General features: G+C 39.2%; 1 protein-coding gene across 4 annotated transcripts in view; it reads right to left on the minus strand.

Moving 5' to 3' along the window:
• The window catches only part of KIF27 (kinesin family member 27), a 90,635-nt gene that overhangs the window by 17,047 nt on the left and 57,959 nt on the right, over nucleotides 1-15,629 (minus strand). For all 4 annotated transcript variants that reach the window (XM_019423544.2, XM_019423545.2, XM_019423546.2 and 1 more), the window contains 2 exons: nucleotides 10,213-10,326; nucleotides 6,621-6,797 (listed from right to left, as the gene is read on the minus strand). In XM_019423544.2, the coding sequence (XP_019279089.2) occupies nucleotides 6,621-6,797; nucleotides 10,213-10,326 (291 nt within the window). The remainder of the gene's footprint in view (nucleotides 1-6,620; nucleotides 6,798-10,212; nucleotides 10,327-15,629) is intronic.

Genomic DNA, 15,629 nt, shown 5'->3' on the forward strand with positions numbered 1-15,629 from the left:
AAGGGGCACCTGGGTGGCTCATTCAGTTAAGTATCCAGCTCTTGATTTTGGCTCAGGTCAAGATCTCACAGTGAGTGTGAGCCTTGCGTCAGGCTCTACGCTGGTAGTGTGGAGCCTGCTTGGGATTCTCTCTCTCTTCCTCTCTCTCACGACTTCCTGGCTCATGTTCTGTCTCTCTCAAAATAAACAAACATTAAAAAAAGAAAATTCTTAAAATGGATTTTCATCTAAGTAATTACATGTATATATACCACAGGTTTAAAAGTTTTTAAAAAAGCAGGCTCCCTACCCCACCCTCTTACCTGAGTCCCACTCTCCAGAAACAACTATCTTCAACCTTTCTAGCTATTTCTGCTTGTGTTAATGTCCATGTTTCTAAATAACATAACCAATTTCAAATAGTGCCCACAGATGGACTATTATGGAAGACGAGCACTTGGCACTATTATGCCTCCTCTACTTCCCCTCCCTCTAGTCTCCCAGTATAAGGTGTATTACAGTTTTATGTTAAATCAATATTCAGTTCACATAGCTTTGTGAATATTATTCACAGCTCAAATGTCTCGTATAAAATTATCATTTTCCATAGGGTATGACTGCTGGTATGTTCTACTAATTCTTCTCCAATACAATTACACAGTTCCTCTCAATACTGTTTTTTTTCACTTGACCAAAACTTAAATCAGGTCATCTTTTTGTTCTATTCTTTTTCTGGAAACATTTTGCCTGAAATCTCCATCCTCCTGCTCCAAACTGGACTAGTTATTCTGGAACTTCCTTTTAGTATTATCCCTGGAATTTCCATGTTGGATCACACTTTCAGTACCCCAAGTCTTCCTTTTTCATAGCTGATGCCCTCATTTTTGTGGAGCATATCCTCAAGTAGTTTCCTGAGAGATGAGGTCAGAGATCATTCTTTTCACTTGAAAATGCCCTTATTCTGCCTTCATATTTGATTCAGAGTTAGGCTCAAAAGAAGTCTTGATTGGAAATAATTTTCCTTGTGAGTTGGAAGACTGCTGCAGGTCTTAGTTTCTACTGAAGAAGGTTGAGAAGTCCAATATCATTCTGATTGTTGAGATTTACAAGTGACTCATGTCTTCTATCTGGTAGTTTTCAGGCTCTTTTTTTTTTTTTCCTCAGTATACTTAAAACTTCACAGTGATAAGCTTTTGGCACTCATTTTGCTGGGCCCTTGATGACCAATTTCCATCTAGAGTCTCACATCTTCAGTGTTGGGAAAATTTTTTGTATTGTCTTTGATAGTCCCCTCTTCTGTTTTCTCTGTTATAGCTTTCTGAAATTCTATTTCTTGGACGTTGGACTTCTGGATTTATCTGCCAATTAAATTTTTTTCTCTTATTTTCTATTAATTTATTCTTTTATTTACTTTCTGGGATATTTTCTCAATGTTATCCTCCAACGCTTTAAATTTCCAACAGTTCTCGGGGTGCCTGGGTGGCTCAGTCAGTTGAGCATCTGACTCTTGATTTCGGCTCAGGTCATGATTCCAAGGTCATGGGATTGAGCCCTGTGTTGGGCTCCGTGATGAGTGTGGAGCGTGCTTAAGATTCTATCTCCCTCTCTGTCCCTCTCTCCCTCTCGCATGCTCTTTCTCTCTCTAGAATATAAAACATATGTTGAAAAAATTAAAAATAAAATGTTTAAATTTCTAGCAGTTCTCATTTTATGGATAGACTATATAATCTTTCAACACCCTGAGAATATTAAAGGTTTTTTGAAAGTTTTTTTCAGCTCCTTCCTCTATTTCTGATGTCTCTGAGCTTCTTTTTTTCTTTTGGACTCTGACTTTCAAGTTAGTAGCATTCCTGACATGGATGTCACATTTAAGAGTTAGGTATGAAAATGCTGATAAGTTCTGTAGTAGGTATACTTTGTCACCATGGGATGTATCTGGGGTCTGGCCACTTAGTTGGGGGCCCCCAAGGGTGTTTTTAGGTCTTTCTTCATGGACTGTTTCAGAAAACCCAACAATGTCTTGTTTGGAAGTATAAATCTGGCTGTCAGCATTTTGGGATCCAAGTAGGTGTTAGGAAATGGCTATCTCAGGATTCCTACGTAGACTGACTTTTATTCATTACCTCTTTTGAGTATTCCGACTTACCGTGACGATCTGCTGTACCTGGTTCAAGCTTCAGAAAATAAACCGTCTGGTCTTCGAAGTGAGAAAAGGGTGGTTTCCTGATGATGTCGTTTCCATCCTATGCCTCACTTCTGCCTTCTGAAAATCTTAGTCCCTTCATTTCGGAGTCTTTTTGTATTCTATGTGAATTCTATCTCATAAAGGTATCATTACTAAAAAAAAATTTTTTTTTACATTTATTTATTTTTGAGAGACAGAGCACAAGTGGGGGAGGGGCAGAGAGAGAAGGAGATACAGAATCCGAAGCAGGCTCCAGGCTCTGAGCTATCACACAGAGCCTGACGCGGGGTTTGAACCCACAAACTATGAGATCGAGCCTGATGCGGGGTTTGAACCCACAAACTATGAAATCATGATCTGAGCCGAAGTCGGATGCTCAACCAACTGAGCCACCCAGGCACTCCTCTCATAAAGGTATTATTAAAAAAAACAAAAACAAACAAAATACTAGGGGTGCCTGGGTGACTTAGTTGGTTAAGGGTCTGACTTTGGCTCGCGGTCTGTGAGTTTGAGCCCCGCACTGGGCTCTGTGCTGACAGCTCAGAGCCTGGTGCCTGCTTTGGATTCTGTGTCTCCCTCTCTCTCTGCCCCTATCCCGCTCATGCTCTATCTCTCAAAAAAAAAAAAAAAAAAAAAAAAAAAAAAAAGCTCATGCTACAGCTCTCATTCATGTCCCTCTTAAGCTCTCAAGGCATTTGGATTGCAGCCTCTTCTGCTAAGTAAGTAACTACTTACCTATACCTTCCCATCTTATACTTTTTGGTAATCTTTAGTCTTCTGTATCTTTTTTTTTTTTCCTTTATGGGCTTATAGCTTTTTTTTTGAGTAATAGCTTTATTGAGATCTAATTCACATACCGAACAATTCACCTAGTTATTTATTTTTAAAGATTTTATTTTAAGTAATCTCTATACCCAATATGGGTCTTGAACTCCCAATCCTGAGACCAAGAGTTGCACACTCCACAGACTGAGCCAGCCAAGCGCCCCTAAGTCCCCGATTTAAGTGTATAATTCAATGGCTTTTAGTATACTCACAGAGTTGTGCACCCATCACCACAATCAATTTTAGAACGTTTTCATTGTCCTCAAAAATAAAACCCCATGCCCCCTAGCAGTCATTCCACTCCCCATTCCCCACTCAGCCCTAAGCAACCATTATTCTACTTTTTGTCTCTACAGACTTGCCTCATCTGCACATTGATATAAATTACATGTACATACAACATGTGTCTTTCGTGACTGGTTTCTTTCCCTTAACACAATGTTTTTGGGGTTCATCCACGTGGTAGCATGTATCAGAACTTCATTCTTTTCTATAGCTGAGTAACATACCCTAGTATAGATATACCACTTTCTGTTTATCCCATTCATCAGCTAATGGGACATTTGAATTTTTTCATTTTGAGGCTATTGTGAATAATGCTGTTATTATGCACATTCATGTACAAGCTTTTGTGTAGACATGTGCTTTCACTTCTCTTGGATATATACCTAGGAGTGGAGTGGCTGGGTGACATAGTAATGCTATGATTAACCTTTTGAGGAACTGTAAGATAGTTATCCGAGGCAACTGTACCATTTTACAATCCCACAAGCAGTGCATTAAAATTCCAATTTCTTCATATTGTTGCCAACACTTAGTATCTATTTTTCTGACTACAGCAATCCCAGTAAGTGTGAAGGAGTATCTCATCTATGTTTTGATTTGCATACCCCTGATGGCTACTGATGTTTCATATGTTTATTGGCCATTTGTATATCTTCTTTGAGAAATGTCTACTAGATCCTTCACCCATTTTTAATTGAATTGTCTTTTTATTACTGAGTTAAGACTTCTTTATATATTCTAGAGACAAGTCCTTTATCAAGTATATGATTTGCAAACATTTCTCCCCATTCTGTGGGTTGTCTTTTCAACACCAACTTTCTTGATGGTGTCCTTTGCATAACAAATGTTTTTAATTTTGATGAAGTCCAATTTATCTAATGTTTCTTTTATTGCTTTTGCTTCAGGTATAGCAAAGAAACTATTGCTTAAACCAAGATCACAAAGATTTACACCTTTGTTTTCTTCTAAGGGTTTTATAGTTTTACCTCTTACATTTAGGTCTTCGACTTACTTTGAGTTGAAATCGTATATGGTATGAAAATAGTATTTTTTATATCACATTCCATGTCCAAAATGCATAGGATTGAACCTTATAAATATTTCTTAAAACACTGGAAAAAAATGTAATCTATTCACGCCTTTTGTTCAGAAAAGAACCCAGCAGTATAACATCATCAAGTTTCTCTTCTGTTTCATTAAAACAATCTTCAAAGAATCAATTTTGCTTTGCTCTGTTGTGGGTTTCATTTATTTGTACTCTCTACTTACCTCAGTATGTTCTTGCTTCCTAAATTTTACATCTTGTTCAAAGTAGAAAACTTCAATTTTCCCCCCCCGTATCATGAAGTAAACTTATTTCAGGAGAAAGATTTTTTTGTTGTTGTGTTTTCCTCTTTTTTCTTTTGTGATATGGAACAAATAGTAAAGGTCCCAGTTTATTTTCTTCTATTTACACATTGATATTTAAATGTGTTCATCTCTCTTGCTGTCATTTACATGTTTTGAGGGGTAGCTTTTCAAACTCGGCCCTGACGGGGCGCCTGGCTGGCTCCACTGGAGGAGGGTGCAACCTGTGATCTCAGGGTAGTGAGTTTGAGCCCCATGCGATGTGTAGAGACTACTTAAAAATAATAATAAACTTAAAAAATAAAAAAAATATATAAAAGTAAAAATAAAACTTGGCCCTTATAGCCAGCGCGAGCAAGCTACCTGATATAGCACCAACAACAAGCCTGGTTACAGGGGCTGCCCCTATCCCTGGGTGCCAATAGCTATTCAACATGAATGGGGAAAGGAGGACAGAGCAGAGGTAAGTTCAGGTTTCCACACTTGTCTGCCTGTTGTATTGAGGTGGAGAGGCTAAGAACACACGACCATCATCTCAGATCTTACTGAAAGGAGCCTGAAAGGAAGGTCTACTAAAGAGGCAGGTCATTGATCCTCGCTGTTCAATTACTCAATGTATAGACTGTCCTCGGCCTGATGGGCAGAAAGTCCTCCTCAAGTCTGGGGCAAGCCAGCTTCATTTTCAGATGCTGTTATTGCTATAGTTGAAAATATACATAGCTACATCCAAAAAACGTATCCCCTGGTTCTTCTATTCCTTCCATAATCATTCCTTTTTCAAAACCTGAAATTGAGGCACACCCCTTCATAAAAATCACTTCTTTGGCTCATAAAACCCATGTTCTCCAGCAAAAGTTCTTGTAAAGGTCCCCAAGTCATTATAATTTGAAAACTGAACAAATCTTCATCACATAAAATCTCTCTTTTACAGCAACCCTGCAAACCCCTAACTTTGGGTAGTAGTGATAGCTAGATCATTTTTTTTTAATGTTTATTTATTTTTGAGAGAAAGGGAGTGGGGCGCCTGGGTGGCGCAGTCGGTTAAGCGTCCGACTTCAGCCAGGTCACGATCTCGCGGTCAGTGAGTTCGAGCCCCGCGTCAGGCTCTGTGCTGACGGCTCGGAGCCTGGAGCCTGTTTCCGATTCTGTGTCTCCCTCTCTCTCTGCCCCTCCCCCGTTCATGCTCTGTCTCTCTCTGTCCCAAAAATAAATAAAAAAACGTTGAAAAAAAATTAAAAAAAAAAAAAGAAAAAAAAAAAAAAGAGAGAAAGGGAGAGACAGAGTGCGAGGAGGGGAGGGACAGAGACAGAGGGAGACACAGAATCTGAAGCAGGCTCCAGGTTCTGAGCTGTCAGCACAGAGCCTGATGTGGAGCTTAAACTCACAAATGGTGAGATCATGACCTCCTGAAGTAGGACGCTCAACCAACTGAGCCACACAGGCACCCCAATAGCTAGATCATTTTTAAGTCTATTTTCCCAAATTACCAGTGTTCTCTATACAGCATCAAATGGTACAATTTATTCCTTAAATATCCACTAAACTTAATAATAGAGGTTGCAGGGAGAAAAGGAGAGTTACTGCTTAATGGTTATAGACTTTCTGTTTGGGGTAATAAAACATTTTGGAAATAGGGTGATGGTTGTATAACACTGTGAACGTAATTAATGCCACTGAATCACACACTTAAAAATGGTCAGAATGGCCAATTTTATGTTATGTCTATTTTACCATAATTTTTCAAATACCCAAAAATGTTAATAATAATATACTTGGCAGAACATTGAACCAATGGACATTGAACATTCAACTTCAAAATTGCAATAGATTTTAGTGGTGGTCATTAAATAAGCACTAATATGCAAAAATACATTGAAAACCAGAAGAGTTTTCTTTTGGTTTCTAATTTCATAGTAGTATGCTTTACTTCTTAGAGAGAAAGGTAATCCTAGTTTATATGGCTTACACCCAGAATCCAAGAGCATAACAAATAGCATACCTGGCTAGATCTCAACTTCTTATTTTCCAGGTGGCTCTTCTCCTGTAACAGGGCCTCCTTCTTACAAACTATGGCCTCTCGTTTTTTTAAATCTTCTTCCAGCTCCTCCAATTCTTGGCGTTGGTTCAGGACTTTTTCTACTTCTTCATCTAACCATTTCTTTTGCTCATCCAATTTCTACATTAAAATTTCAAAGAAATGTTATTACATCATTTGTTTTTCTTCTGCCATAGGATGTATATTGTAATAATGTCATTTCAGATTGGCTAAAATACCTTAAATGAACATTTAAAAACTATTGGTGAGAATAATAAAACAGTGTTCCTGTCTAAAATCGTTAGGAAGTGGTTCCAGTTAACATCTTGCTGTGTTTTATAGGGAATTAAGATGTATTCTCCGAACATGTTTGAGTCTGGAATTTTCTAAGTTGACAAAAGGACTGACAATTTTTCCATACATATATTAAGAGGTAATTCTGAGAACAGGCTGGGGGATCTTTTTCTCTGTCGTAGAGGAACATACCTCCATCACAGCACTTACACTGTGTGTTGCTCTACAGTCTGTCTCCCCGACTGACTGAGTTCCTTGACTGACTGGACAGACTGTCTTTTCTAACTCTCTATCCCCAATGCCTGCTATACTTCCTGGCCCATGACCGGCCTTCAATAAAATGTTATATGAATGACTGAATGAATGCCTGATCCAACTAACTAATCAACGAAGTAAGTAAACGAATACACGGTGGAAGACACATATAATAGAGCATGGAAATCCACTCTGCACTGTAGCCTGTCAACATCAATTGTAAGATAAAATGAGCTGAAAGGAGTTCCAAAACAAGTATCTTAGTATTCTCTCAAATCGAGGATACCCAGAAAGAAAAAAATATGAATGGAATATGACTGTCCAAGATCAGCTCTACCAAGCGCCCATCCGCACTGCGGACATGGTAATGAAGCAATGCCAGATAAACAACAGATAATAGGGAAACAAATCATTCAGTACTATTTTCCAGTTCTTCTCCGATTGATGAAAATGGTACTTAGAAATCTATATTTAAAAAATTAGATGGGGTGTCTGGGTGGCTCAGTCAGTTAAGCGTCTAACTCTTGATCTTTGACCCAGGTCATGATCTCAGGGTTTGTGAGACTGAGCCCTGTCGGGCTGTGTGCTGACAACACAGACCCTGCTTGGGGTTCTCTCTCTCCCTCTCTGCCCCTCTCCCGCTTGTGCTCTCTCTCAAAATAAATAAACATTAAAAAAACAACAAAACAATGAGATAGTGAATATGCATGAGGAAAAGAGAGTGAAGTGGCCAAAGCAAAGTAGATCCAGTGCTATGCAGTCCTCCATCCAGACCTAGATAGCATGGCCCTATAAGCACTATCACATCCAAATAATATTGAAGTAATATTGAAGCCTATAATAGTAGCTCTACAGTTTATAAGAAACAGGAAGGATATCCCAGAACAACTATAGAGACACTTTTGTTTCGTTATATCCAGCTCTACCTTAGCAACTCCATACAGGAGAACCTATGAAGTCTAGCAATTAGCTAAAACATATTCTATGAACATTCCTTGACTTGGAGTGGGGTTTGAAAAATTAATAACAGATCTTTTGTAAGGTCCATTCCAATAGGAGGGAAACCTGAAAAATTATGATTGTTGCTAATAAATGCTGTATACAGCTAACTCCCAGGTACCATGTCAGCAAAAAGGGAGTGAGGGACTGGAATGGCTCTAAGAAATGTCAGTGCTGGCCTCACAGAGTAAGAAATATTTTGGCAGTGCTTTGAAGAATGGGTAGGAGTGCACATAATACAGGTTTTTTAGGGAAATAATAAATGAGTGGATTTTTCTGCATTTGATATAATAAAGGTTACGATTTATACAATTCACTGTACCTTAGTAAGTTTTCTGAAAATTTCTTGATTTGTGTTTTCTCCTTTAATAGCAAAGGTTCCTATCACACAGTTCCTATCACACAATTCAAAAAATACTTCCTTATAAAGGAGCTTCATAACAAATCAATATCCTATTCTAAGCTCTTTGGATACCCATATTGATTACTTTATAATCTTGTTCTTATTTAGGGTCAAATTCTGGAAAGTGGGTTTTTCTTTTGCAGTGTTTAAAAACATGAAGTTTTGTTTTTGTTTTATTAATATTTTTAACCCAATATAGTGCAAGCTGTGGAAATCTTTTTATTGTTGTATTCATTTAAAATTTAGATCCTTAGTGTTTTGAAAAACAGGTCTCACTCCTCTGTGCGTTCCTACCTCTCCTACTCTCCCACATACCCTTTCTGCCCAGAAATGTTATTACCAAGCAGCACAGAATGTCAGAGTGATAGCGCTTAACCAATGTCTAAAACATACTAGGTAAAATAAATAACTCGGAATACATTCATGTCCTCAATTTTACTATTAAAATACATAAAATTTAAGAAAGAGCAAATAAATTTTTCAGAAGGTGATGTATTTAGCATTTGAGTGTAATTAGGTTTAACTGCAGTGTTTTTAAGATTTTTAGAATTGCCATTTTGAACTTACGTAAAAATAAAATTTTGTTTCCTAGAACTTTGAGTTAGTTTATAGATATCACTTTTTAAATGTGGCACTAAAACAGGGTACTTGGGTGGCTTAGTTGGTTAAGCATCCGACCCTGCGGTTTTGGCTCAGGTTGTGATCTCACAGTTCATGAATTCGAGCCCCACATGGAACTCTGTGCTGATAGTGTGGAGTATGCTTGTGATTCCCTATCTCCCTCTCTCTCTCTCCCCCTTCCCCACTCACTCTTTCTCAAAAATATATAAACATTTAAAAAAATAAATGTGGCACTAAAACAATAACTTTTAATACATCATATATGGTGCATATATAATTTGGTTATGTTTGAATGGAGGGCTCTGATTTTTAGAAATGTATTGTTTCCATGGGAATAAATACAATCCAGTGAACATGGATTTCATGTTTACATTCTACGACATTCAAATAAGTGCATTTTTTTTATGTTTATTTTTGAGGGGGGGAGGGGCAGAGAGAGGGGGACCACAGAATCCAAAGCAGGCTCCAGGCTCTGAGCTGTCAACATGGAGCCTGATGTGGGGCTCGAACTCACTGACCACGAGATCATGACCTGAGCCAAAGCCTGATGCCCAACCAACTAACTGAGCCACCCAGATGCCCCCAAATAAATGCATTCTACTGAAAAAAGAATACAAGCACATTTCTGGATGAGAGAGTAATTTTTTTTAATGTTCATTTTGTTTTTGAGAGAGAGATACAAGTGGCAGAGGGGCAGAGAGAGGGGGAGAGAGAGAATCCCAAGCTGTGCTGACAGCAGTGAGTCTGACGCGGGCTCAAATCACAAACTGTGAGATCATGGCCTGAGCCAAAGTTGGACGCTCAAGTGCCTGAGAGTAATTTTTTAATAACAGAAAAGCTTTGGGAGAAATATTAGAAAATTTGTAGTCCAATGGTAAAGTCCAGTGTTTGAAGATTTTATTCAGAGTACACCACTTTTTACCTCTATTTAAACAACCATCAAAGCAAAGAGAAAGCAGGAAACACTAAACAGAATCGACAAACCTGGAACTGGTCTATACTTCCAAACGAACCTTTTCTCTTTTTCATCTTAAATGCATCAAGGTCCTCGGTTTCCAGTGTCAGAGAGTCTTCCTGTTCTGTTTTTGACTTTAGTTCCTGTAGAGAACAGAAATTAAAAACACCTTATTGCTTTTACTTCCTGGCCATCATTAAATATTTATGCAGATAATCATTTTCTTCACATTTACTTTCTTCCTTGTAAAAAGAGAGAAAATGCGTAGATGAAGGTTGGGGCTACTGGAGAGGAAAATAATGTTAGCCCCTCATTGAAGCAATAAAATCTCACAGCAAATCAAGGTTTACTAACATCACTTGGTTTTTTTTCATTGTTTGCCAGTGTTATAAATCAGCACAGCAGGTTTAGAGTCTGAAAATTACAAATGTGCTTTTCTCTTCTGCCTTTCTGAGCTCATGACCTTTTAGTTAGTCTCCCCAAGGCACCCATCTGCCATGGGGATACTAGAAGTCATGACAGTAGAAATATGAAAAGTAATATTCAGTTTCTGTCATTCAGAAATAGGATTTTGTGCATGAGAACAGCCTTTCAAGATACATGATGGGGGGTGCTTGGCAGGCTGAGTCAGTATAGCATGCAGCTCTTGATCTCGGGGTCATGAGTTCAAGCCCCACGCTGGGTGTAGAGATTGCTTAAATAAATAAACTTAAAAAAAAAAGATATGGGGCTCCTGGGCGACTCAGTCAGTTAAGTGTCCGACTCTTGATTTCGGTTTGGGTCGTGATCTCATGGTTCGTGAGACTGAGCCCCACATCTGGCTATGCTGACATCACAGAGCCTGCTTGGGACGCTCTCTCTGACTCTCTCTCAGCCCTTCCCCTACTCGTGCTCTCTCTCAAAATAAATAAATAAAATTTTTTTAAAAAGATAGATCATGGTCCTTTATTTTCCATCCAGGAGTTCTCCTGGGTTTAGAGATGATGCCTCTGTCCACCACTACCTTAGCAGGAATAAGGAAGGAGGCCATGAACCAAAGTGGGCTGGTCTGCATTACTATTGCTTATTGGTCCATGATGGATAAAACTACAGAAATTGAAAGTGTTTAGAAACCTTTATAAAACTGGACAGAATAATTTTATGTCTGTTGAATATTAATAGTTACAATAAATAATTAAAAGATTGACTTTTATTGTATATTTTAATTGTTTATTTCATTTTCATTTTAATACTAAAATGGGCTTGACAAGCTAATAATAAAATGAAAACTGCACCTTCTCCACAGGTAATTTCAGAAGTACTAATATAAGGGAAGTAAAAGGAAACCCTATCATGTTCTAGCCCTGGGAATGGCAGAAAGAAAGAAAGAGATGGTAAGAAAGATGTGTGTTCCAGTTTTCCTCCCTCTGAATTTTGGCCCAGAAAGGGGGTGATAAGTAAGATATATCACTGGGGGCAGAGGGGCAACACGCAGACAGTAGTGCAGAGGACCCACCCACAGGAGGCTGCCCAGCCTCGCTGAAAGAGCAGAAAAGTTCGATCAGGGAAAGAGGGATGAGAGGTGTCTGGGTGGCTCAGAGGTTAAGCATCAGACTCTCGATTTTGGCTCAGGTTATGATTTCACAGTTCATGAGTTCGAGCCCCACGTCGGGCTCTACACTGACAGTGTGGGACCTGCTTGGGATTCTCTGTCTCCCTCTCTCTCTGCCCCTCCCCTGTTCATGCTCTCTCTCAAAAATAAATAAACATTTATTTGAAAGAAGAAGAAGAAAGAAAAAGAGAAGAAAAAACGGAAAGAGACTTATCATATAGACTCCTTGGCGTCAAGTGATGTGGATCCTGAGAACCAATGACTGTTTCCCCACGATGACTGACCCCAAAAGTGAAGAAGAGGACAGGCCACTGGGCTAGCAAGATAGATGGGGACCTAGTAGCCTCAATGGGGATTCATAATGCCAGAGGAGGTGAGATGAAGCCAAAGCACCTCCATGCTCTAAACTGGAAGCGAGACCAGACTACAAGTTTATGCCAACTCAGGGCTTCATCATTGGGACCCAACAAAGAAAAGCAGACGAGAGAGAGCACATTCCAGCCAGTCACACACAAGGACCAACTGAAATTCAGGTGATCCTTTTCTCTTCAACTCCACATGATGCAATAAAAGCTGTATACCTGACCATCGCATACACTGGACTGAATATTCTTATTCAAGAGAGCTGAGAGTTACTTACAGGAAATGGTTAAATTACCAGAGTAAGGTTTGAACAGATTGGACATTTACTTTGTTCCTAGACTTCCAGCAATTATCGTGATATGGATTGGGCAGGGTGAGAGGGGTGGTGGTGTCATAAAGAACACAGGTCTGCTGTAGACTAAATAAATTTTCTCTGCTCACCTGCATTGTATTACAAGTGAATACGACCCTGTTATATTTACCCACTAATTTTTTCATGCTTCCTAGCCTCTCGTCCGTCGTTATAACTTAGCCCCCGTCATAGTCGCAGCAACGCCAAGATGCTGAAACAAAGGCACCTTATAGTTGCTTGGAGCAGACACTCTGCCCTTCCTCTTCTTGTGAGTGTACTATAGTAGGTGTCATCCTCTCTACATGTTACTCTCGACGTTATTGCCATTCTCTTACGATATAATCCCTGTTATAATATTAAAGTAACTGTTCACCAGGTATGATGCAGGCTTTCATATCTATTTAATTGTCCCATTTAATCCTCACGATAATCTTCTGAGACAGGGACTATTAAAAACTCCATTTGATAGCTGGAGAAAATTGGTGTTTAGAGAGGTAAAAAGCTCAAGATCACACTATGACCCACAGTTTCAAGGGTTCCCACACTTTTTCTTACAGCCTATGCACGGACTTCAGTTAAGAACTGGTACTCCAAGGAGAACCTACACAGACGTCGTGGTATTCTCCGGAAATGGTTTAGTCAAAGGGAGAATGAAGAAACAGGCATGTTGGAAAGTTAGCCCCAAACAGAAGACTGTGAGCAGCTTTTCTGTTTTTGCATGAAGTAGTGGAAACTTTAATATATCTCTGGAATAGACTTTTTCCTTTTTCTGGAATAGTCATTCTCCCTTTACATAGGGTCGTTTCCCTAGAATGAGAGATATGGCTAGAAGCAACAAAACTGCCCTAGATGAAAATGTAAAATGTTTAAGTTACAGGCAGATTTGCATTCCAGAAGACTATGTATGGACTCTGACCAAAAGAGTTTTCTCTTTTCCCAAAATAGAGACTTAGACAGTGCTATGTCTTGTTGGTTTAAACCATGATCTAAGAGAGCTGAGAAGCTGAGACCCAAAGGTCATGTGACTGACAGGCAGACCTAATCCTCACATTGGAGGAAGGACCATAAGAAAGAGACTAGGTTGTCGGTAGTAGAAATGAGAATTGAATAGGTTAAAGATATTCAGAAGATATAATCTATATAGGACTTAGTGGTTCCTTCTTAGGAAGAAGACAGAGTCAAGGATGATTGCTAGCTTACCTATTTGAATGGATTGAAATGTTAGGTAAAGCACATGGAAAACTATGTATTTTCCCCTATGAAGGGAGCAGGGAGGGGAATTGTGGTGAGATAAGTAAGGAAGATCATGAATTTAATCTATAAGACAACCTAATGAGGATGTCAATGGTTGGATATAGGAATCCAGAGCTCCAAGTACAAATCTGGGGTTAAGGATTAAATTTGAAAGCTGTCAGAGTTAAATTGTAGCCATGGAAAAAGATGAGGTCATCAAAGACAGAAGACAGAAGAGGCATAAGCCTAGAGGTTTGGGGAATTCCCATATATTAAGTACTGATCATGCAGGATGAACTAGCAAAGACAGAGATTAAGCAGTCAGAGGAAAAAAACAAGAATATAATTTCACAAAGGCAAAGGGGAAAATATTTCAAGAAGGAAGGAGTGGTGAACTACGCTGGATGCAGCTGAGGTTTTAAGGACTTTAGTGACCGAGAAAGCACTAGTGAATTTCTCAAAAGCTTTGAAGTAGATGGTAGAGACAGGAACCAGACACCAAACTGGAGAGGATGAGAGAATGAATGGAAGCAGAGGAAACAGAAACAGATGCAGTAAACTTTTCCAACCAGTTCGGTTCTAAAGGTGAGAAGAGAGAAAGAGAAAAGCATAAGGTTAAAGAAGGATAATTTTAAGATGAGAAAAATCTAGGGGCACCTGGGTTAAACATCTGACTCTTGATTTCGGCTCAAGTCATGATCTCACAGTTTGTGAGTTCAAGCTGCGCTCTGCACTGACAGCGCAGAGCCTGCTTGGGATTCTCTCTCTGCCCCTCCCCTGCTTGCTCTCTCAAAACTAAAAAACTAAATTAAAAAAAAAACAAAAAACAAAGGGGGCATCTTGGTGGCTTAGTTGGTTAAGTGTCCAACTTCAGCTCAGGTCATGATCTCAATAGTTGGTGAGTTCGAGCCCTGCCTTGGGCTCTTTGCTGTCAGCATGGAGCCTGCTTTGGATCCTCTGTGACCCCCTCTCTCTGCCCCTTCCCCCTCTCTCAAAAATAAACATAAAAATAAACAAACAAACAAAAAAAGATTGAGGGTGCCTGGACGGCTCAGTCAGTTAAGTGACCTACTCTTGATTTCTACTCAGGTCATGATATCACGGTTCATGAGTTCAAGCCCTGCATCACGCTCCATGCTGACATTGTGGAGCTTTGCTTGGGATTCTCTCTGTCTCTCTCTCCCTCTTTGCTCATTCCCCACTCGTGCACACACTTGCACACTCTCCCTCTCTCTCTCAAAAATAAATAAATAAACCTAAAAAAAAAAAAGAGAGAGAAAAAACAGATGACTCAGATCAATGGAACAGAATAGAGAACCCAGAAATGGACCCAAAAACGTATGGCCAACTAATCTTTGACAAAGCAGGAAAGAATATCCAATGGAATAAAGACAGTCTCTTCAGCAAGTGGTGCTGGGAAAACTGGACAGGGACATGCAACATAATGAACTTGGACCACTTTCTTACACCATACACAAAAATAAACTCAAATGGATGAAAGACCTAAATGTAAGACAAGAAGCCATCAAAATCCTCAAGGAGAAAGCAGGCAAAAACCTCTTTGATCTTGGCTGCAGCAACTTCTTAATCAACACATCTCTGGAGGCAAGGGAAACAAAAGCAAAAATGAACTACTGGGACCTCATCAAAATAAAAAGCTCTGCACAGCAAAGGAAACAATCAGCAAAACTAAAAGGCAACTGACAGAATGGGAGAAGATATTTGCAAACGACATATCAGATAAAAGGTTAGTATCTAAAATCTATAAAGAACTTAGCAAACTCAACACCCAAAAAAACAAATAATCCAGTGAAGAAATGGGCAAAAGACATGAATAGACACTTCTCCAAAGAAGACATCCAGATGGCCAACCAACACATGAAAAAATGCTCCACATCACTCACCAT

This window comes from Panthera pardus, unplaced genomic scaffold (assembly GCF_024362965.1).
Source record: "Panthera pardus isolate Hobbes unplaced genomic scaffold, ASM2436296v1 HiC_scaffold_20, whole genome shotgun sequence".
NCBI classification, from domain to species: Eukaryota; Metazoa; Chordata; class Mammalia; order Carnivora; family Felidae; genus Panthera; species Panthera pardus.